General features: G+C 34.5%; 1 protein-coding gene across 1 annotated transcript in view; it reads right to left on the bottom strand.

Moving 5' to 3' along the window:
- The window catches only part of LOC150100107 (zinc finger C3HC-type protein 1-like), a 68,412-nt gene extending 51,272 nt beyond the window's left edge, over positions 1 to 17,140 (bottom strand). Inside the window, exons 1-4 of the mRNA XM_090403097.1 lie at positions 16,937 to 17,140; positions 14,629 to 14,757; positions 10,785 to 10,932; positions 609 to 692 (exon numbers count right to left, since the gene is read on the bottom strand). Coding sequence (XP_090259223.1) covers positions 609 to 692; positions 10,785 to 10,932; positions 14,629 to 14,751 — 355 coding nt within the window. The 5' untranslated portion in view covers positions 14,752 to 14,757; positions 16,937 to 17,140. The remainder of the gene's footprint in view (positions 1 to 608; positions 693 to 10,784; positions 10,933 to 14,628; positions 14,758 to 16,936) is intronic.
- Between the last annotated feature and the right edge of the window lie 7,299 nt (positions 17,141 to 24,439).

Raw genomic sequence — 24,439 nt, 5'->3', positions numbered from 1 at the left:
TTATACCCTGAATTGTGTAAGAATATTTATATTAAACATTTTGCATGTATCTGTCAGATCAGCTGCGAGCTCCGCAGGGTTAAAGGTGCATTAATCAAAACTCTTGCCGCGTTAATCAAATCCCATGTTAAGCAAAACCACATTAAGCAAGGGATACCTGTAATCATAACAACTTGAAATTAACATATCTGGATGTAGGTTTTAAGGTATGGTGATGTATGATTTTATAGTAAGAAATTTATTTTTAGGTGTATAGGCATGATTACTTAGTCATTAGCTGTGTTTGTTTTGATGAAATGTGGTATTTAGGATGTTTAAAAAATGATCAAACTATATCAACTTTAATTTAAATTGAACAAAATTTACAATTATACAAAGCATAGTGAAACCAAAATGGCTTGACATAGGTTCATAGAGAACGTAAATATCATCAAAACAATCCAGCTGATAAAACAACATTAATAGGTGCTTATACACCTAAAAATAAATTGCTTACCATAAAATTATATAGTTGCTTACCAAAAATAATAATATTCACCAAACAGCAGCTCTCAATTTACACAACTCTACTTACTTATCATCAAACATTCCTAAAATTAAGTGATTACCTGGACTAGGGACAAAGGGCCACGGACAATACTTCTTATGAGAACTTTTCAATCCATTTACTAATTCCTCTTCACATTTGTTATCTATAAAGAAAGCAGTATTTTCAATAACAAAAATTTAGAAAATAAGTTTTTTATGCATTTACTTCTTGAGTGTCTAGTCTGCAGTCAAGGTGAAGTGGTCAGGAATAGTGCTATATTGAATAATAATAGAATAATAGACAAATATTGTACTACTTAGATCCAGCATTCATCTCCATAATTTTTTGTCATGTCAGAGACAGAAAAAAAACTGTGCTATGTCAGCATAAAGATTAATGTTATGCATAAAAAAAAAAAAAAAAAAACAGTAATTTACCATTTATCCAACCTTTGAAGCAACAACCCTTCACTTTACTGACCCTTTGCATATCGAACAATTTTATGTATCTGACCTATTATCTGAATTTGCCATTCTGATAACTGAAGGGTCAGGTAAATGGATAGATTATATATATAAATATAATTGCACACACACACACACACACACACACACACACACACACACACACACACACACACACACACACACACAACATTAAAAGAGAAAAAATTAACATTACAAGAGAACAACAGCTACAAGTTAAGTTGCAAATGGATTGCTGACATTTGAAGGGGTTCTGGATGCCATAGTATTGCTAATTAATGTGATTAGATAGAATGCTAGTTCTAGTTCTGCTATACACAAAGTCTCTTGCATGCTCTTCCATATGCAGCTCAATGAATTTCTCTGTCTAATCATACTCTTAGTTCTGCTAATGCTGTCAAGGAAGATTCCATCACTAATCTGGAACAAATTGGAAAACATTTTTAGATGATATGATGAGCTAAATAGATTAATTAAAATTTCACATTTGACATCCATAGATGCTGTACCTTACCTAGTTTTGTAAGTGAAGTCTTCTGCTAGAATAAGTAGTAGGGTTGCAGTGCCCTTTCCACATAGAGTTAGTAGGACAATTACAAACATCCATGCCCATGGCAGGATTCGAACCCACAGCCTTTTCGCTGGAGAGTGGATATGCTAACAACTCGGTCAACCAGACTGAGCTTGAGGGAATTATTGAATCAACAGAAATGCCCTTAATCCAGCCCATCTTAATACTAACCTCAGCTATCCAACTTTGGCATATGCAAGATTATGCCTGTGTGAAGGTGCTAAACAATACTATGTCATACAGAACCCTTCAAATGTCAGCAATCCATTTGCAACGTAAATTATAGCTGTTGTTCTCTTGCAATGTGCATTTTTTATATTTCTCTTCTCATGTTATGCACTCGAAGAAGTCTTCTAAGAAGACAAAACTAGTTGTGCATTCAAATAATAAACAGTTTTTTCAATTCTGTTATCCCTCAGCTTCTAATCATTAAATGTCTTCAATTACACACACACACACACACACACATGGAAAGTGCACTTGCTTTACTATCCTTTCCTCTCCCATTGTTTATTTAGCACAGCAAGTGTTGAGCACAGCAAGCTAGGCCTTTTTCTTGTCATCCTTGCCAGGATGACAAGAAAAAGGCCTAGAAGAAGACCAAGCAGATCAAGATGGACTAATACAGTGGAAAGTACCTCAGAAGAGAAAAATGTAAGACCTTATAATATTGGAATCTACAGATAACAGATTAATTTGGAGGAAAATTGTTGATAGGAAGTTAGCAATGATGTAATTTTTTTTATATATAATAATATCATAATATTGTGTATCCCCCCCCCCTCAATTAGGGTACATGTCAGGAATTTGACGATAATCATGATGGAAAGAACACTAATATATGAAGCTAATGACTGTTTTCTTAATTTCAATTTAACACTTTACATGAATAGATACCATCAAAATTTACTAAGATGAAACTAAACTTTCTGTGTACAAATTAAAAGGCAGTTAATATACAATACTGTAATAAACAAAAACACCTTAGTAAATATTACTATTTGTTCCAGCCTGCAATCCCCTCTCCCACCAGCTTTTTTTTTTTTTTTAGGTTCATCTGGAAAAATATGTAAACACCTACCTACTATATTCATTTTGTTACTTTTATCTGCATGCATATTATTCCTTGGCTTCAGCTGGACAGATTTTACTAAAATTTTGGTATTTGAAATTATTATAAAAATTTATCAAGTATTTGAACCATCTGCACATCTAAAACATGGCAAAACATTTTGAAATTATGCAGAGCAGGAATTGTGCTCTGGCTGGGTAGACTGAAATGAAATCTGGCATTTTTAAGATATGTCCACTGAATTTGATTTTGTTCAATTGAACCATTTTTATTGAAAAATTTAGTATTTTAGATCTCAACTGAAATCTGTTGAATAATCTCGATTTTGGCAATAGCAGTAATTTTTTTCAAGATAATTATCAAATAATTTAGAATTTTTCGATAATAAAAGTGAAACTGATCACTATAAATAAAGAAATAATTTTTGGTATAAATACTTCATCAGCCTGTAAAAGAAATGTCAGTTTTACTGTGTTAGGATATCTGAACAACAGAAAACGAAACAAGACATTCTTGCTTGAGGCAATTTAGTGCGACTTCTAGGAAACTTTCTGTCTTGTGTTTCTCAAAAGAGTAACCTAAGACTTTTAGCTTTTCCTCTAGGTAAGAAGATTACTGTCCAGCATTTCTAAGACATATTTCAGAAATAGCAATCAGCAGAAATAGAAGTAGTAATATTTAGATTTTTTTTAAAAAAAAAAGAAACAGAAATAACACAATTGAAATTTCTTTGTGTGGTATACAGTTTTACATGTTGAAAATACGGCATAGTATTTCTAAATCTTAGAATAATTTCAGCAGACCGCTGATTTCAGAAAGAGTACAGAATTAGAAGCTTCGATATACAACAATATTATTGCTTTATTTCTTTTGTCAAAACGGTAAACTGAAATAAGAGATTTTGAATACCGTCTGAAAGCTTTTAAAGCTATAGAAATTTAAAGTAGTTATGCAACTCAGTTCCAGGACAGGAGAGGGGGGGATTGCAGTAAAAAATCCTAAAAATGAGCATAAATTTTTTTAATCATTCCATACAAGATATCCTTCCTATTATATTTTCAACATATCTACAGTGGTTAAGCACTGGATATTATAGTAATGTGTATCCTACAAAAAAAAAAAAAACCTCTGTTGCAATTTTCAGCAAAAGAAGAAGGCAATGAGTCTCTGATAAAATACCATTACCATATTAGTATAAATTTTTGATACTAAAAAAAGATACAATATCGGAAACCGAGTAATGCAGTTTATAATCATTTGTTATTCATAAAAAAAAAAAAAAAAAAAAAAAATTGTTCCTGAAATTGAAATGTGACAATCCATATAAAGGTATTTTGCAAAGAAAGCAAGCAAAACTCACTAAATGTTATTTAAAAATATAAATATTTGACAAAATATTTTAAACGTAAACAAACATTTGAAAATTCGCGAAAAAGAATCTATATTGTCAGTAAAGTGGAGGAAATTAACTATTACTAAAGTATATTCATTGCAAAGGCTGATCTATGGTCATTTCAGGATTGATTATTTATTTTGGCAGATGTGAAACTTCTATTTTTGGAAAGAGACACAAGAAATAAATTGTTCAGCATAAAAAAAAAAAAAAAAAAAAAGAACGATCAAATATCCTAGTAGAGTGAAGAAAATTCGAAGTAACAGAGTACATGTCAAGACAAGTGACACAAAAGTTGCTCGACCACAGTTAATCCACTAATGGCTCTCGAATCGCTGTTAAGTGATTAACAGCGGTGGAGGGTAAATACTTGATAAAAGATAGAATGCCGATGAAGTTTTGATCCATGAAAAAGTCTGAGGTAGTCTTGCTATTTCATCCACCTTGGCCGGTAGGAGGGTTAAAGGAATGCAGAGAACCGACCAGGGCTTCTAACCTAATGTCAAATCCTCACCTTCTCATGGTACACCTTGTCAGGTATCTACCTGGATACTGAACAATGAGGATGGGCTGGCAATTTGGGTTTTAGCCGACCGATTGTATTTTTATTGACTAAACCACAATATACAATGATGGTACAACATGACAGAATTTCATGCCGGCTGGGGCATCACCCAGTTAAACAAGGACTCCCTCATTGTTTTTATCAGGGAACCAGGGTGAACAGCAAAAAGTCAGCTACTGGAACAAATCCTGAAACACACTCTAACTCAACATCACCAGAGTTCAAGATCGGTACTATCAAAATAAGAAGCCCACATGGCAAAGAGATGGAGCTAGTTGAGTAATTGGATAAGTACCAGATCGACAAAACAGGGGTGACTGAAACAAAAAAGACAAAAACTGATCAGATCTTTATGAGCAATAAATACAAAATGTTATATTCAGGCAATGACAATCAAGGAAAAGAAGGAGTAGCCATAGTATTCAACACTAAATACAAGGCTAATCTTCTTGAATGGCAGGCAGTCTCAAGTAGAGTGATGTGGGCAAATATCAGAATGGGGAATTGGACAATGAGACTTATTTGTGCATATTTTCCCACAGAAGGTTCTACTAAGGCAGAAGTGGAAGAAATTTTTGAGGCTTTAGAGAAAGCAGCTGACTCAATGAAAAATGAAAAGTTGGTCGTTGTTGAGATCTAAATAGCAGAGTAGGAAATGAATGTCAGACATACGCAAATATTTTGGGAAAATTTGGAGAAAAGAGCAAAGCTAATAATAATGGCAAATGCCTGTTGGATTTCTGCTCAGGACATGGACTTGTTATTACAAACACAATATTCCAACATAAAACTGTGCACAAATTCACATGGAGAGAGAAGAGGCAAGGAATAAGAAAAGTCTCATTGACTATGTAATTATTGATAGTGATGTTTTCTCCCTGGTGTAGGACACTAGATTGTACAGAGGATTTAAAATTGGAAGTGATCACCATTTAGTCTTGAGCAGGATGAAATGGAATTTCATAAAGTGAATAAAATTTGAGCAGCTCTCAGATGTGAACTGTAGATTAAAATACACAAAGATTATTGAAGAAAAAATGAAAGATTTTGAGAACAGGAATCAAACCTTGGAGAAAACACTGATTGATTCAGCCAGAGATGCATGTGGGTGAGGTTGTCTGCAAGGATAGAAAAATCAAAACTCCATGGTGGGCACAAAAAGTTAAAGAAGCAGTGAAGGACAAGAAGAAAGTATATCAAAAGTTCTTGGCAAATAAGTCAGCTTGTACTCTTAGAGAATACAGAGACAAATGTAAGAAAGCTTAACAATGGGTAAAACTAGCTAAACAAAAGTCATGGAATGACTGGTAAGAACATAGAAAATAAATATAAAGAAGGTGGTAAGATATTCTGGAGGATGTTGAAGAAGCTCAGAAATGGAGGAAAGAGTGCTGTAAAAGGAATTAGAGATGATAAAGGCGACATGAAAACAGGAGAAAAAGATATCCTTTAAGTATGGTGTAATTACTTCGAAAAATTGCTAAATGAAACATTCCGTGACAGTACAGTGGTAAAAATAACACTGTCCAGGCATGCAATGAGGAATACATATCCATACTTGAAGTAGAATAAGTCATCAAAAGCTTGAAATGTGGAAAGGCAGCAGGATTGGATAATATTCGACCAGCAATGCTCAAGTATGGAGGTATAAAAGTCTTGCAGTGGCTGTACTACATAGTTCAGAAGGCCTGGACAGAGGAATGAAATCCAAATCATTGAAGTAGAGCTCTCATAGTACCCATATACAAAAAAGGGAAATAAAACTGAATGTGAGAATTACAGAGGTATTTCCCTACTGAGTGTTCCTGGTAAGATTTATGCAAGTATATTTGAGAAACGGTTGAGAAAGATTGTGGAAAGAAAGCTTGGTGAAGAACAAGTTGGATTCAGGCCAAATAGAGGCTGTCAGCAGCAGATTTTCACTTTATGACAAATAGTTGAGAAATTGTGAAATATAATAAAGATCTGTATTTAAGTTTTGTAGATCTGGAAAAGGCATATGACGAGGTGCCAAGAGAGAAACTATTCAAAATGCTACAGTTGTATGGTGTCAACGGGGTATTATATCAAGCAATACTTAGTCTTTATTTGAGTTGTAAGTCAGCAGTTAGAATTGAAGGAAGTACAGGAAGATGGTTTAATGTTTAATCTGGTGTCAGACAAGGATGTACATTATCCCTTCTGTTATTCATTATCTATATGGATCACATTATGAAGGAAAGTGGTATTAAATCTGATATCAAAATTGGAGATGTTAATGTCAGCTCTTTGCTTTATGCGGATGATGTTCATCATCATCAAATTCCTGCCATGTACCCTCAAGGGGTGTACAGGATATGATAGTACTACATGAAAAAATTACATCATTACTAACTTCCTATCTACAATTTTCCTCCAAATCAGTCTGTTACTTGTCAAGACTCCAATTATCAGATCTTATATTTCTATCGTCTAAGGCACTTTGTACCGCATCAATCCACCTATATCTTGGTCTTCCTCTGGGTCGTTTTCCTGCCAACCTAGCAGAGAACACTTGTTTTGCTAATCTTTTCTCTCCCATTCTATTTAAGTGACCATACCACCTGAGATTAGCTCTGCTAACGCATTCCTGGATGCTGACAATGTCAAGTTCTTTCCTAATATCCTCGTTTTTAATATGATATTGCCATTGATGCCATCTGTTCACGCCTCTAATCTTTCTCAGGACTCTCATATCTGCGGTCTCTAGTCTTTGGTCAAGTGTTTTACTTCTGACCCAGCTCTCAGATCCATAAGTTAAAACTGGTTTGAACACTGTCTTGTATACAGCTAATTTAGTGTTCTGACTAATTTCTCTCTTATTCCACATGAATTTATTCAAATGACTTCCCACCATACCAGCTTTGCTGATTCTGTTGTCTATTTCCATATTTAATTTACCATCTTCACTAAAAATCGTGCCTAAGTAGCTGAAATGCTTTACTTGTTCCACAGGTTCTCCATTCACAACACAGTTGACATTTTCAATGATTGTGCCTATTTTCATTGTCTTTGTCTTTTTATTGTTGACCTTCATACCATATCTATTACAACAGCTATTCAATTTAGTCAGAGAATCTTGCAGACTTGTAGCGGATTTATTTAGAAGTATAACATCATCTGCATAAAGCAAAGAGCTGACATTGACATCTCCAATTTTGATATTATGTTTAATACCACTTTCCTTCATAATGTGATCCATATAGATAATGAATAACAGAGGGGATAATGTACATCCTTGTCTCACACCAGATTTAACATTAAACCATCTTCCTGTACTTCCTTCAATTCTAACTGCTGACTTAAAACTCAAATAAAGACTAAGTATTGCTTGATATAATGCCCTATTGACACCATATGACTGCAGCATATTGAATAGCTTCTCTCTTGGCACCTTGTCATATGCCTTTTCCAAATCAACAAAACTTAAATACAGATCTTTGTTATATTCCCATGCTTTCTCGACTAATTGTCGCAAAGTGAAGATCTGATCCTGACAGCCTCTATTTCGCCTGAATCCACCAAGCTTTGTTTTTCACCAAGCTTTTCTTCCACAATTCTTCTCAACCGTTTCTCAAGTATACTTGCATAGATCTTGCCAGGAACACTCAGTAGGGAAATACCTCTGCAATTCTCACATGCGGATGATGTTATACGTCTAAATAAATCTGTTATAAGTCTGCAAGATTCCCTAATTAAATTGAATAAATGTTGTAATAAATATGGTATGAAGGTCAGCAATAACAAGACAAAGACAATGAAAAATAGGCAGAAGCACTTAAAATATCAACGGTATTGTGAATGGAAAATTTATAGAACAGGTAAAACATTTCAGCTACTTAGGCATGATTTTTAGTGAATATAGTATATTAAATATGGAAATAGATAACAGAATCAACAAAGCTGGTATAGTAAGAAGTCAACTGAATAAATTTATATGGAATAGGAGAGAAATTAGTCATAACACTAAATTAGCTGTATACAAGACAGTATTCAAACCAATTTTAATTTATGAATCTGAGAGCTGGGTTAGAAGTAAAACACTTGACCAAAGTCTAGACTGCAGATATGAGAGTCCTGAGAAAGACTAGGGGTGTGAACAGATGGCATCAATGGCAATATCATATTAGAAATGAGGATATTAGGAAAGAACTTGACATTGTTAGCATCCAGGAATGTGTTAGGAGAACTAATCTCAGGTGGTATGGTCCCTTAAACCGAATAGAAGAAGAAAGATTAGCAAAACAAGTGTTCTTTGCCAGGTTGGCAGGAAAAAATACTCAGAGGAAGGCCAAGATATGGGCGGATTGGTAAAAAGTGCCTTAGAAGATAGAAATATAAGATCTGATAATGATGTTGGTGTCTTGACAGGTAACAGATTGATTTGAAGGAAAATTGTAGATAGGAAGTTAGTAATGATGTCATTTTTTCATGTAGTACTATCATATCCTTGTACACCCCTTGAGGGTACATATCAGGAATTTGATGATGATAATGATGTAAAATTACAAATGACATAATATATCTATAGTACATAAGACAAACTGCTTCTAAATTCGATAGTTTATGTTAACAAATACTGGTGGTACACAAGTATGCTATTCTGAAATGTACTTTTATTATGATTTTTGCTGCTCTCTCACTTTTTGTTTTTATATAGAAACCACACCCATGAAAACTCATGTCTAATGTACTAAAACCTATAGTAAGTCAGACATGAGTAAACAGAAAATTAAATAAGCTTTAAGTCTGTTCTGAAGATCTGCATAGTGTTTTCAGGCCTAAAATAAACAAAATAGCATTTACCTAAGGCTAAGACTCCAAGAAACAACACCCCAATATTTAACAATATTTAGCAGTAAGCATTATTTCATGGTAGCAGCTGAATACAGGAGATATAGCAACATGATGTGAACTCGGTGACTTCGAGATAAGTGTCATCCTGAGCTGTCACATTGGTATAATGTCCGTAAGTAGTGCCATTGCTGATCAACTGGAGCATCCAAAATCAATGGTTGGTAATGTGATGAACAACTGGAGACATTCTGGCATCACTAGGTGCAGGAAAACACCAAGGGCAGCCACTGAAAATGACTGACATGGAAAGCTGGGTGTTAAAACAGGTGGTATGCAAAAACTGGCCACAATCAGCACAGACCATCTGTGATGAGTTCAAAAGTGCCAGTAACACCATGGTAAGCACTAATACTGTATGAAAAGAACTCCATTTACTGGGTTTCCATGGAAGAGCAGTTGGACACAAGGCCGAACATCACACCTATGAACAAGGTGGCTCATCTGGCCTGGTGCAAAGAGCATATGAAATAGACAATTGACCAGTGGAAAACAATACTCTGAAGCAATGAATCAATGTTCACCTGTTTCCAGTCTGATGGATGTTAAACAACTGCCTGGCATGTACTGTTGTTTAACAGTTCTCCCACTGCCAGACCTATTCTGAAACATTTCCTCTGTATGAATCATGTAGAAAGCCTTCAGTAATTTGTATATCTCAATCATATCATCCCTTTTCTGCCTGTCAACCAATTTTTGCAAGCCACAAATCATCAACCTATCCTCATAAGGTTCATTTCATAGACCTGATGCTATCTTGGTCACTCTCCTCTGGATCCTCTTCACCTGGGTGGAGAGGATCCAGAGGAGAACCAGGTGACCAGATCTACATGCAGTAGTCATGATGGGGTATTTTTCAGTAACTAAGTTTTCAGTGAGCTGCTTTAGCCACTTGTGCAATATGCCTTCTAAACTTTAACTTCCAAGAAGAAAGTCGTCTTCTTTTTGGAAGAAACTGGAAAAAGTCAAGTAACTAAAAATTATGATTATAGAATATTAATTAGGAGCAGGTGAAAATAATGCACATAACAGTTTAGTAAATAAGAGAAAAATAAATAATATGAAGGAAATATACAGGGTGGAGAAGAACCTTGGAAACAGGAAATTTTTCATAAGGTAATCTAGAGAGAGGGACTTGTTCTCTCTTGTATCATTTTCCATATTGTGACATTAGGAAGCAATTAAAGATAATCTAAGAGGTATATAATATTTTATAAGTCTTTCTGGAGCACAGGAGATATACATGAATATTATAAGTACCGCTTGAATATACATCAAGATAATGAAATATCCTTACAGACTGTTTTCCATATCTGGGGTAATGCAACACATAGCTTAGCAGAACAGGTAACACAAGACAACATATCTGTATCAATACACTTCCATCCATACTGTGCACACATAGAAGGAGATAGAGAGACTGGCTTCAAAACCCAATTTCTTTCCTACAAGGAAATGTTAAATGTTTCATAAGCAATAAGTTTATGAAAAAAAAATTGTTCTAAATTGAACTGGTTAAGTTTCAGCTACTGATTTGAAAACATATGTTACAAAGTGTCCCATGATAATCAATTAATTATATTTAGTGCATAAAAATTTTGAGATGCAGGATCTGTTGCAGATCCTATGAAATGGATAAGCAAATATCCATTTCACTGCAAAATGTGAAATGTTTTATTACAAGAATATTTCAGTTATAGAACATTTTTAATAACTGGAATGAGTGAAGAAGGCTTATACCAAAATAGTAAAGAACTTATTTCAAGATAAAAGAAAGGCAACAGCACTTAGCGCAGTGCATTTAAATAAGGTTCACAATTACATATACCAAATTTATATACTTCATCAGATATCTATTCTAATATTCAGAACATACTATTACTGAATATTTATGAACATTTACAGAGAAATGCATTCAATAATAACTTAATAACAACAGCAGCAAACACATTCAGGATGCAGATACTTAAGGTTCAAATCTATTATAGATAACTGGAAGGAGACCTCCATGTAGAATTTTCACCACAAGGGTGGCACCCAAGGCCATCTTAACAAGTTTGAGCACCTGGGCTAAAAAAAAATTTGGCACCTTAATCCCATTGGATTGAGCAATAATTAAATAACACATATAATTAAATAACTTTCATTGCAAAAAAAATTTATTTTAAAATATATCAACATTGCACATTTTTATTTAATTCAACAATTTTTATAATATAATAAAGGTAGTTTATTTGTATTTATAAAAATACACACAACAGAAAAAAAGCTACTTGGTTCTTAAGTGCCCTTGAATCAATGGCACCCCTGGGCTATAGCCCATTTTAGTCCAATGGATTGGACTAAAAGGTCCTGGTGGCACCTAGGCCTTTGTGAAATCTGACATAGCATGTTGGGGGGGGGGGGGGAGATACACTAATGAGCAGGGATGTGCAATATATACAGCCTCTACCTGTTGTCAACTATGCTTTCCTTCAGTATGGCCTGCTTCCATGAAAGGGCTTTGGCGAAACCAGCGAGTATTCCTGCTAAAAAGGGATACTTTCTTAGTTGGAGGAAATGCCAACTAGACACTAGGTGGTAGCAGTTCTTCATCACCTGTGGAAATACCACGCCCAACTTATTGGAGGTCTGAAATGGGACATGCCATATTTGGTCTCCAGAGCAGGAATTCTGGTTTCTGTTTCTCCCCGCCCTTCTCTTCTCTGTACAGTGCAAGTGATATCCTTCAAGGCCATGATAAACATACTTAGAGACATAGAAACGTCTCCATTTTGAGAGTATGGTAGTTAAAATGGTGTTGCCGCAGACATGTTGCCAATTGGTGCATAGGCCCAAACATGTCAGTAATGAGTCACGAGGCTTCCCGCTCACTCAACTAGTGCATAATCCTGCTGCCACATACTGTCAGGTCATGCTTGGAAAAGGAATCTGAGTAGTGGAATGTGGGGGGGGGGGGGGGGGGCACTGTCAAGGCCATGTCATGGCACAGAGACTGGTTTCTCTCTGTATTGAAGTCATGTCCAAGAGTCTATCTCCTCACACTGCACATCCACACTATATCCTCCCATCTAATCAAACTTATGATCAAACCAATGAAGACTCTCACAAACAATAACAGTGACACTGTGACGAAAGCAAATCTCCCTCAAAAATAATCTCATCAAAAAAGTCACATCACAACCAACAACATACAAACTATACCAGAATCTCTTCACTTAAAACCCACTTTCATTTATGTCTATGTTAATCAGTGGCATTAACACAGACATAAATGACATCCATCATCCCTTGCAGACTTCCAAGACCAGATTTATTTCTGACAGAAACCCAGATTGCAGCTATATCTACTATTGTCTGCCTCCAGGAAACAAACTACACACTTCATGATTCTTTTCACCAAAAGGGTGGCACCTGACTTTGTGAAATAGCATGGCAGAGAATGACTGATCTAGAATCCCCTGATTTTGACATTCTCTGGCTCAAGATTTCCTCTCCATTTAGTAACTTTCATTTGTTGCAATTACCAGTCTCCAAACAACAACCACTCAGATCTCCTTGCATTCCTTTAAATGAAACTTGACCACTTGCAATTCAGCTATCCAAATAGTGAGGTCATCTTCCTGGGCAACCTCAATGTCCACAATTCCAACTGGCTCCCCTACTCCAACACCACTGACCAAACAGGATGAGAAGCAAAAGGCTTGCTATAAGTAATGACCTAACACAAATTCTACATCTACCCACCCAAATCCCTGATGGCATCAGGGACTCTCTTCACTCTCCAAATACTCCGGATCACTTTTTAACCAATTCTCCTTACAGATACGCTGTAGAGGTTATCACCTCTCTTGTCAGTAACTGAGACCACAATCTCATACAAGTCTCTTCTCTCTCAGAATGCCCCTCCTCCAAAAAAAAAAGTTTATTATAGAGTTCAAATTACATTTCCATTTTTATTTGATGTTTCATGTAATCTTGAGACCCTGGCTCTAGAGACCGAATCTGGAACTTTTTTTAAACCACCTAAGACCTCCAATAAGCAGGGCAATACTCTCAAGCACTGAGGGATGAACTTCATCTTCCACCTAAAGTGGGAGATGGAGTTCATCCCTCACTTTTTTGCTTAAAAAAAAAAATCATTTCTGTTCTTTTATATACTGCTCAAGCTAGCTGCTGATGCAATACACAAATAATACACCAATACAATCTGTAAGGAGTCATTCACCACATGCTTTTTTTTTAGGTCTCTTAATTATAACTGGATACATAAAAGACTATGAGTCACCCAGAAAATTCATATGGTTGATTCTAATTATGCAAGAACTAGTACGACCAGATGATCAAAAAGTCCTGACCAAGTCCACCATTGGAATGCTGTTCTCATGGAAATTCAAATTCACTATAGCAAACTAGTTACTATAGGAAACTATTCCTATGGTCTCTAAGTCTGCTATAGAAGTCTGTAAACAATGAAAAGGGGACTGGATTTGATTTTGTATGAATGAGTTCTCAAGATGCATTTTTCTGCTTTATTTCAGATAATAAACATGTGCAATTCTTTCCTTATAAGCTGTTTTCATTATCCTACTGTTGACATGGTTAAAAATGACTGATGCAATAAAATGGGATATCACGTGAACATGTCAGCCTGGTTGGCCAAGTAGATTGCATTTCCAATCTCCAACTAATGTGTCATGTGTTGAAATCATGTTGTAAGTATGAATGTTACTGAACATCTAAAGATGGTAGATAAATTTCAAAGACCACTCTATTTAGTGGAGGCTTAAAGTGATAATCTTAGCAATCATGCATACAATAGGTTTACAAAATGTGAGGTGTGTGAGTGGGATTCACATAAAACAATATATATGTCAAATTTTTTATTATAATACTTGTTGAAAAATTTAGATAAAATAAAACATACTAAGAGTTTTAACAGACCTTTTATTCTATTCACATAATTAGCTTTGCAAATTTTGCATGCCATTGCTTAATTTTTAACGTGCAGTGTTTTCTACAGAGACACCGAGTTTATTAGTTTAATAAATAAATGTGCATTATTGACATTCTACATACAAATTCAGTATAAAATTTTCTTGAAATCTTCTGTTTACATTTAAATAACTAGTATTTCTAACCTTTACATCAATGTATGATCGTACACGATCATCAAAATCTTCTTTGCTATCAGCAGTAATTAATGGTGCATCTCCTGGTAATGTAGATAACGTTTCTATTATCTCATCAGTTTTGTTTGTCATATTTATCTATAAAGAAACAGTGAGCTAAATTACAAACTTAAGAATGAAGACAATAAATACCATAAAAAATTATATTTCAACTGAGAATATTTGATTGCTAAATTTATAAAAGCTATTCATCCTTTAGAATTTTTCAAAGAATTTCATAAACTGATTGATAAAATGCTGTATAAAAATAAAATTGCAAACTGAAATTCATATGAGAACTTAAAAGAGAACAATGTGAAGTATCATCAATGTGAAGAATAAGTATTTTGAAATTACATATCTTTTATACAAAATGTTGTGGAGATTACTGAAAGAAAGAAAGAAATAGAGGAAAGAGAACATAAAAGGAATCAGAAAGGATAACAATGAAAAAAAAAAACGAAGTTATGGACATTCTGTATCTGTAGTTATCTGAAAAAATTACTAAATGAAATAAGTGACAGAACAATGTTAGAAAATATCCATAAGGAATGCAATTATAATACATTTAAGTATTAGAGGTATAAAAGGTGTTAGAAATCCGAAATGTGAAAAGATAGCTCGAGTTGATATTTTGACAGAAATGTTCAAATATGGAGTTACAATTTGGAAGATTGGGTCAGAAGGTTGAATTCTGGATGATTGGAGTGGAGCTTTCATAGTATCCATCTATAAATGAAACAGAACTGAATGTGAAAATTACAGCAGGATTTCCTTACTCAATGTTTCAGGCAAGATTTATGTAAGCATATTTCAGAAGAGGCTAAGAAAAATTAACATCATTGAACCTCCACGAAGTCAAGAGACTCACTGTGAGAGGTTCCATTCTCACATGCACAGCTAATCATACCTTGATCTAAATATATTCACTCTTTCTGTATGCATGCCATTGTCTCTGCAATTATAGAAAATAAACTTGGAAACAACAAGCTGTGTTGAGGATAGTTATAATGATTTTTTTTTTACTTTTTGAAAAACAGTTAAGGAATTATGAGAATATAAACAAGGATGGGTTTTTAAGTTTTGCAGATCTGGAAAAGGCTATTTCTTTTAACATCTAACCCATACACTAAAGCTCACACAAAACCTACATAGCACATCAGTGCATGTGTGGATAAGAGGATAAAAAGAAAGATGGGATGTGCTGAAGGTTAGTCTTTAGGGAAGTCAGAGTGAGGAAATTTCAAAGAACAGAAATAGATGAAATGAGAAGAGGACGAGTTGTTTTGTAAGTCTGATCTTGACTGTAAATGGATTGACCAGAAGCAGTTTTTTTTCATTTCAGGTCTTATATAAAAAAAATAATAAATAAAAAAAAAAGGAGAAATGATGGCCAACTCAGCAATACATGAGTTAGCCTGTTGCTATTGAAAAATATCTATGCCCACATGATCAGTGGAGTTAGAGAAAGCAAGCCTTCAGTTGTGGATACTGAGGTCCTCAAGGAAGATGACCAACCTTTTTTCTCATTTTCTGCAATCAAATTACTTAGGTATTTTGACTAAAGAAAAGCACACTTTAGATACAGGCATCATAAAACAGGTTAGAGTGATTATCAGTTTGGAGAGCAATAGAGTACATGAATGCAACAAAATTTGGTAAGGAATATTTGATTTAGAGCAGATCAAATGCAAAGAAGATTCAAGATTTTGCATTCTCTGATGTGACTGCAGCAGTCAAGGTTGCCATTTTGGGATCTCTTTTAGCAATAATAGGCCTGGTTTAAATGACTAACTGGTCTTGGGACACATCATTTATATTGCTGTTAAAGCCACAAATGTTGTCAATGCAAGAATTATTGTTAACAGTTTTTCACTGGTTTTTTTTTTTTGTATTTTTTTTTTTGAAATGTTTTTTTGTCGGAGATTTTGTGATCTATGGTAAACATTTACACTAACATTAAATTGACAACCATTTTTTATTTGTACATTTGGCGATCGACCACGAACGTCTGGAACTTAATACGTTTTCACACGAAAAGAAAGAGAAAAGTTTTTGGATTCTATTTGCTATATATAATTATGCGTGTCTGCATACAGATTACTGGCTAATGAAGAGTCCTGAGTTCCTTACCGAAAGACTGCGTTAATTTGTTAAAGTATTATTTTATAAGTTCTTGTTAAACATTATATTTTTGGTATACATATTTATACCATTGTACACTTTTCGTGAATATTCAAATATACAAACATTCTCCGTATAATCAAAACTGACTTACTGATAGTAATCTTTAAAATTTCCATTCACTGTTTATTCATTTTAAAAAAATCGAACATATATATACATTACAAACATTTTGGCGTCTCTGTTTTAAAATTAACATTAACAAAAAGCTGCTTCCATCCATTTGTCAGCTGAAACTTAAAATTTTAAACATAGTAAAGACCAACTGTCATTTTCGACAAGGAACCATTCGATTCACGCTCCCATTTTTCAGCATTCTCGTGATATAATAGCACCCTCTGGTAACGAAATCAGTAACATAATATCTGGGCGATTTTGATTTCTTTTATTTCTTACTTATTATTATTATTCACCACTTCCATAAAGTCCAGGTAATTCTTAACAGAGAACACACCTCATCTAAGGATACTGCTTTCCATTACGGCTGGCGAAAGTCCAGAGATGGGTAATCAGGGCTAGGAGAAGAGTTAGGGAGCAAGAACACTCTTCCACAACTATTTATACTGGTAATCACAGATTATTTGGTGGAACTCAGTTTAGAAAAAACTGAGGTGAAGGCCATGGAATCATAATTATCGCCCATGTTTTTTAATTATTTTTATTTACTATTTGTGAAATGATGAATATAGTGTTGTGTTTATACTATTACGAAGGTGGTAGTTGTTAAACCCAATGCACATCCTAACACTACTGGAAACATTACTTCAGGACAAGAACATTTGTTATTATCCAAGCTATTTAACATTCTTTTGATGTCTTTCTTATGAAAGATCTGAGGAGGTATGCAATAAAATCTTGGTATAATATGACGTAATTTGACATTGTTATCCATGTATTAGGTGAAGGAGAAGAAAAATTAGGCAGTCAGCTTTGTCTTTGGGTAATGTCACAAGAGTATCATCTGGAAAAATTTGAGTGTGGACCTAAAACTGTCATTTCGTCAGGAATCAAGTTTTTCTATTGCTTTTCTCTCTCTTGCTGGGTTGTCTCTTTAAAGTGTGATTTGAATTTGATTATTTTTTAAAACTTATATTTTAAAGTTTTAAAATATAAGTAAAATAAAATAAAATTTTAAAATAAAAGTTTGTCAGGACTAAAGTTTAGTCCTGACAAACTTTAGGAAGGCTGATAGGCAGCTGGACGTGACAGCTTGACATCGAGTACAGTGCAAAGCAGGCAGCCCATTCCCCTTTTTATTACAAGACTTATGCAGACACTCCCTGAATATTTGCATGTAGTAGGATATTTGTGCAAGGTGCATAAGTTATCCAAATTCTTTTGTCAACAAACTGTGTGTGTGTGTGTGTGTGTGTGTGTGTGTGTGTGTGTGTGTGTGTGTGTGTGTGTGTGTGTGTGTGTGTGTGTGTGTGTGTGTGTGTGTGTGTGTGTGTGTGTGTGTGTGTGTGTGTGTGTGTTGGGATTTCATGAACTATCGATCGCGCCCCTAGGTGGTGAATGAGTGAAAACCCTGACTACAGCCTGTTGGATATCAGAGCAGCTCTGAATATAATAAATAAAAAGTCATGCACCAGTGGCTTGGGGATTGGCTATCCCTTGTGAAACTGTTGCCATCCATTTTCACTTCATTCAGCAATTTCCAGCAGCATTGCTGCTGGAAAGTGTTGCTGAATGAAGTTTCATTTCATTCAGCCACACTTTTCCAGTCTCTGCACACCAAGTCCATTCAAAGTTCTGTAATAATCTGTGACATGAACAGATGAATACAATTCATCTGTTCATGTCACAGATTCATCTATCAGTATGGCTCCAACAATTACACCCCTTTCAAAGGGGACATGGTCAACTGGGCGACGGACAACTGGACGAGGGCAACAGGGCGACGGTCAACTGGGCGATGGCCAATGGTCAACTGGGCGATGGCCAACGGACAACTGGGCGACGGAATAAAAGATGAAATATGCAATTCTATTCTGCTGATCTATTACCAGGTAAAAATGAGTTAAATGAACGGTATAAACAAAAAAATTGAAAATTCTCGCTTATAATTTTTATTTCTGAGCTTCACTTCGCAAGGTGTCTTGTTTGGCAATTTATTATTTGGACGTTTTGTGTGCGGTTATTTAGTTTAATATGCATTCGCAAGATATTTTGACTTCTATTAAACAGTGAGACTAGCAAAAATATCTTGTGAATGCATATTAAACTAAATAGCCGCACACAAAATGCCCAAATGAGCAATTGCCAAACAAAAAAATTGAAAAATCTTGCTTATAATTAAGTTTAATTAAGTTTATTTTTATTGTGTCGAATTACGAATTGTATTGAAGTTATATTGAAATTTCCCATAGAATTACGGTATAAACATAAAATTTGAAAAATCTCGCTTATAATTAAGTTTATTTTTATTGTCTGAAGAAGTATTTCTGAGCTGCACTGCGTAAGGTGTCTTGTTTGGCAATTTATGATTTGGGCGTTTTGTGTGCGGTTATTTAGTTTAATACGCATTCGCAAGATATTTTGACTTATACAGGCCTGTGCAGCTCAGTTGAAGTGGCGTTTGCGTCCTCTGCGCTTGGTCGCTTCAAGTCAGACTTAAGTTCAAGTCTAGTCTCCGACTGGAGGAACTTTTTCTAAGCCTTTCTTCGACCGATTCACTAGTTAGTCGATCTCTGGCACGGGTAAACGGATTTTTCCTCCAGGAAACTCAAGTTTTTCATCCCGTAAACTCAAGAAAATCGACCGTAGTACTCACATTATGTCAGACAGTAACATATCTTGTTAGGGTTAGGTACCAAGAGATGCAGTACTTGTTTGCCAGCCTCTTCATCGGTGGCTGCTATAATTAGTGATAGACATGGGCCAGCTATCTCTGAATGGCTACCGGTGGAGATTGAACTGCCTGCTCAGTCTCCAAAAGCTAGATAGGGTTAAAAGGCTTCGCCTACTTCCTATAAGAGAATAAAAGACGTTAGCTGATTTATTTTTATATTTATTTATTTATATTATTATCATTCGTGAACTTCCAAGGAGTCCGAAGACTCATCATGGGAGGACACCTACAACTGTCTCAACCACTACACTGAACCTCTACTGCGAATCATCTCCATCAACGTCATCTACCGCCCACCTCCACCACTACCACAACTAGTATTTTTTGTCTGTAAATTGCATGTGTTCTGAAGGGCCGATTTGTCTGTATGCGGGATGAAAAACCCGAGTTTCCGGGAGAAAAAAAAAAAAACCTGCTACCTCCATGTGAGGTCGGCTAACTCATCTGCGATTATAATCGTCCAGATAAAGATTCCTGCCGTCGCGACGAGAATCGAACTTAGGCCTATTCCAATGGAAGGGCGCAATGTACCGTTGTTCTTCCAATTGCGCTACGGAAGCGGTTTATTATTATATTTTATTTATTATATTAAACAGTAAGACTAGTTGTTTGTTATTTATTACATCATTTCCGATATTTGTGTTAACGTTACAGTTACCACGTGCAAAGAACAAGTTTCAGTAAATAAAAGGTATGTATTCAAAATTTATAATCTTAATCGTATACTGAATGGTATACGTGACATCTAAATTAATTTAAATAAATTTCAAACTCTTGATTTTCTCTCAAATGAAACAAATTGCTAAGTACAATTATATAGATGTATATAAATATTTCACTATTGATATAATTAAGAATTTTTTCAGTACTATTTGAAAAATAGTACTGAAAAATTTCTTAATTATATCAATAGTGAAAACTTTTTTTAATTTTATTTTTATATTTATATTTCTTGTTTCTATTCTTCAGAAATGGATAACTCAAGAATATTAAGTCAAAGAGACAAGGGAAAATATGCTTGGAATGGGTTTCTTATCAATCTTGTCTTTATGTTAAAGACAAGATTGATAAGAAAGGTTCAATTCAATTTTGGCGATGTGAAAATAAAAACAAAGGATGCAAAGGTAGAATCTGGACAAGTGTCAGTGATGGATCACTAATTTCTGAAAAACAGGAACAGACATGTAGTAGTTCTGGAAATGCGGCCAGAGTAATAACAGAAAAAGCTAGTACAACAGCCAAAAAATTGGCGGATACGACAATGAGCAATCCATCACAAATCAGAACATATGTTCTACAAAATGTTTCTTCTGCAGTAGAAGGAATGCTTCTAAATCATAGCAGTCTGTGCAGAAATATTCAAAGAAGAAGATTAAAAAATTTAAAAGCCCCAATTAATCCTGATTCCAGGGAAACAATAATTATTCCTGAAGAATACTTAAATTATGAATTCAGTCCATCACAATTTGAACCTTTTTATTGTCTGATTCTGGATCAGAACAGGTCGATACCATGAGAATATTAATTTTTGGTCGTGAAATCCATGCAGTGTGGAGCCAAAGCATGAATGAATTATTTAAGAATGGCACATTTTTACTTTCTCCCCCTCTTTTTTTTGCTTAAATTTTTGTTATTTTGTCTAGAAAGATTGGAGGTCCTGTTTTCCCTGTTTATTACCTAATAAGACTCTTGAAACATACACAAAAGTATTTTATATGATACATGAAATGTGGCCATTACTAGATCTCGAAAATATAAATGTTGATTTTGAAATTGCCATTCATCAAGCGTTAAGTATAGTATTTACACAAGCTAACATAAATTGTGGGTTTTTTCATCGCGTACAAAATCTTTGTGAACATTTAGCTTCATGCAGTCTTTTAACCAGATATAATTCTGATGCGCAATTCGCTTTAAATTAAAAAATGATCACTTCGCTTGCTTTCGTTCCAGAACAAGGTATTATTTACGCTATTTGCGAACTTGAGAATCCTTTATCCAATGAATTTGAACCAATTTTAGAATGGTTTATGAACACATACATAGATCGTCTAAGGAATAACAGAACCAGGGCTCCACCGATTTTTCCCTCAACCGTTTGGTCTATGTACCAAGGAACAATAAATGGAACCGATAGGACAAATAATTTTGCGAAGCCTGTCATCGAAAACTGCAATTGAGCTTTGGCAGCAGTGCAAGTCATCAAAATTTAAAGATTTTTATAAATGGACTACAAAAAACATATGATGTTGATTATGAAAGAGAGTAGCAGGGTTTTCAACATGAGCACAAACGCACACGTTATGATGAAGCTGACCAAAGAATTTTGAAAAAAGTTATTAATTACGATAGGGAAAATATAATAGAATATTTACGTGGTATTGGATGTAACTATAATGTGAATTAATAAATTCAAAGAAAGTGTTTTGGATTACATATACTTTTTTGTTTTAATATATATATGTAACATTTGTAAATATGTTTAATAATTACAAATTAATAATAATAAATTAATTTAAAAAAAAACAATATTTTTTCTTTATTTTAATACTGTGCAATTATGCCTTTTCATTTTTAAATCATTTTCGGACCACTCTTTTTAACCATCTCTTTCTTAAACGATCCTACAGATTTTGATATATGATATAAACGAGAATATATAATATAAATATTTATTAACTAGCTGACTCATTTTTTTGTATGGGAAATTTCAATATAACTTCTATACAATTCGTAATTCTATACAATAAAAATAAACTTAATTATAAGTGAGTTTTTCAAATTTTTTTGTTTATACCGTTCTTTTTTTACTCATTTCTCAAAAACATATTATTTAAATTTACCTAGTAATAGATCAACAGAAAAAAATTGCATATTTCATCTTTTATTCCGTCGCCCAGTTGTCTGTCTCCCATTTGGCAATCGGCCAGTCGCCGTCGCCCAGTTGTCGTGTACCCTTTCAAAGACACTTAGGTTTTCTCAGGATTCCCTTCTAACATGCAAAAAGGGCGGCAGGCCTCCGTTTGTCTTCATACGCACGGTACTAGGAATGTCGGCGGTATATTTTCATATCAAATGCATCTGTGTTTGGTGCATTGTAGACGGTTCATTTCAACTACCAATAACGCCACACGTGAGCTCAGTGTTTCCATTTTATGTCCATTACCTATATATTGAAATTTCTTGAATGGGAAGAAAGAGGCTGAAAATCAATTGAAAATATTTTATACGAATAATAGCAGCAAGATTTCAAGCAAAAAAAACATTTAATATATCAATAGTCCAGATATATGTACCTACATCTGACAGCACAGATGAGGATATTGACTTATTTTACAAAGAAAATAGAAACAATACCAAAATAAGATGCACTAATATTGAAGGAGATTGGAATGCAAAAGTCGGAATATATAATGATGGTTGGGAAAGCTTCATGGGAAAATATGATTTCGGAGAAATAAATGAACGAGGTGAAAAAATGTTAGAATTTGCTGTGGACTACGATGATCTGTAACACAAGATTCCAGCAAAAGGAGTGTGGAAAATGGACGTGGCGATCAAATGATAGGAAAACCAAGAACATGATTGATATGATTATGATTAAAAGAAGATGGATAACACCAGGACAGCAGTGTCGAAATTTTTAAAGAGCGGATGTAGACTCGGATCATAGTTTAGTGATTGCAAACATCAAGTTGAAATTAAAAAAGAAAACATATATCCCATCATCAGAAACGAAAAGAGCAAGAACACGTGAAGCAGAAATAGGGAGAAGGTGCAGAACAGTGTTAGAGGAGAAACTTAAAAGTGTGGACAAAGAAAAAAATTCGAATCTAAGAGTGAAAGGATTAATGAAGGCGATATAAGATGCAGTTGAAGAAACAGTACCAGAAGAAGAGAAGATAAAAAAGAAATGTTTTAGACAAGAAACACTGAAGTTAGTACAGGAGAAAATAATCTTGAAGATAACAAGGAATACATCAGAAGAAATAGAGGAGCAATATAGAATAAAGTGTAATGAGGTGAAAGAAGCAGTCAGCCGGATAACATGAAATGGTTAGAAGTCCAATGCAATAATATAGAACAGTACTATAGAGAGCATAAAACTAGGGAGGTGTACAAAATGATTAGAACCATTAATTAACATAATATAAAAGCAACAGCTTAATAGAACCTGGTACATTCATCTCATATCATGTGGCTACTCAGTAAATTGTCTTAGAAATTAGACATTCGATCGCTTGACGATGTTTTCCATCGTCAAATTCTACGGTTCAGATTTCATACCCAGAGTACAAGACGATCCCTTGTTTAGGCAATGTTTTCTTAACCTCAAATATGGTCCTATATGCATGTATAAACAATAATTACACATACTGACCACTGAATTAGAAACTCTTATTTAATACAGTGGTTTCGGTATATGCATGCGATTGCCATTACCGATGCTCTTCAATTCTATGTACATAGTTCGGTAAGATATGGGTCAGGACCAGACTGAAACTTAAATGTTTCAGTCAATTATTGCAAACAGAAAGTTTTGTTTGTCCGTACGAGCCTTCTCAGACGACGGTGATCACGTTTCAGCCAAACTGTTTTTAGAAACACATTTATGCCACTTAGATAAGCATTTGGATTATTTTTCCATTGATTAAACACACGGGATATCTCACCTTTTGAGGAACCAAATCACATCTTTCAGAAGGAAAAAATGATGTCCACAAATTTGGGAGAGTTAACAGGACT

The sequence above is a fragment of the Typopeltis vanoorti genome, chromosome 13 (genome assembly GCF_054136105.1).
Source record: "Typopeltis vanoorti isolate ZY-2024b chromosome 13, IOZ_Tvanoo_1.0, whole genome shotgun sequence".
Classification (NCBI taxonomy): domain Eukaryota; kingdom Metazoa; phylum Arthropoda; class Arachnida; order Uropygi; family Thelyphonidae; genus Typopeltis; species Typopeltis vanoorti.
This window is presented reverse-complemented; position numbering and strand designations above follow the sequence as displayed.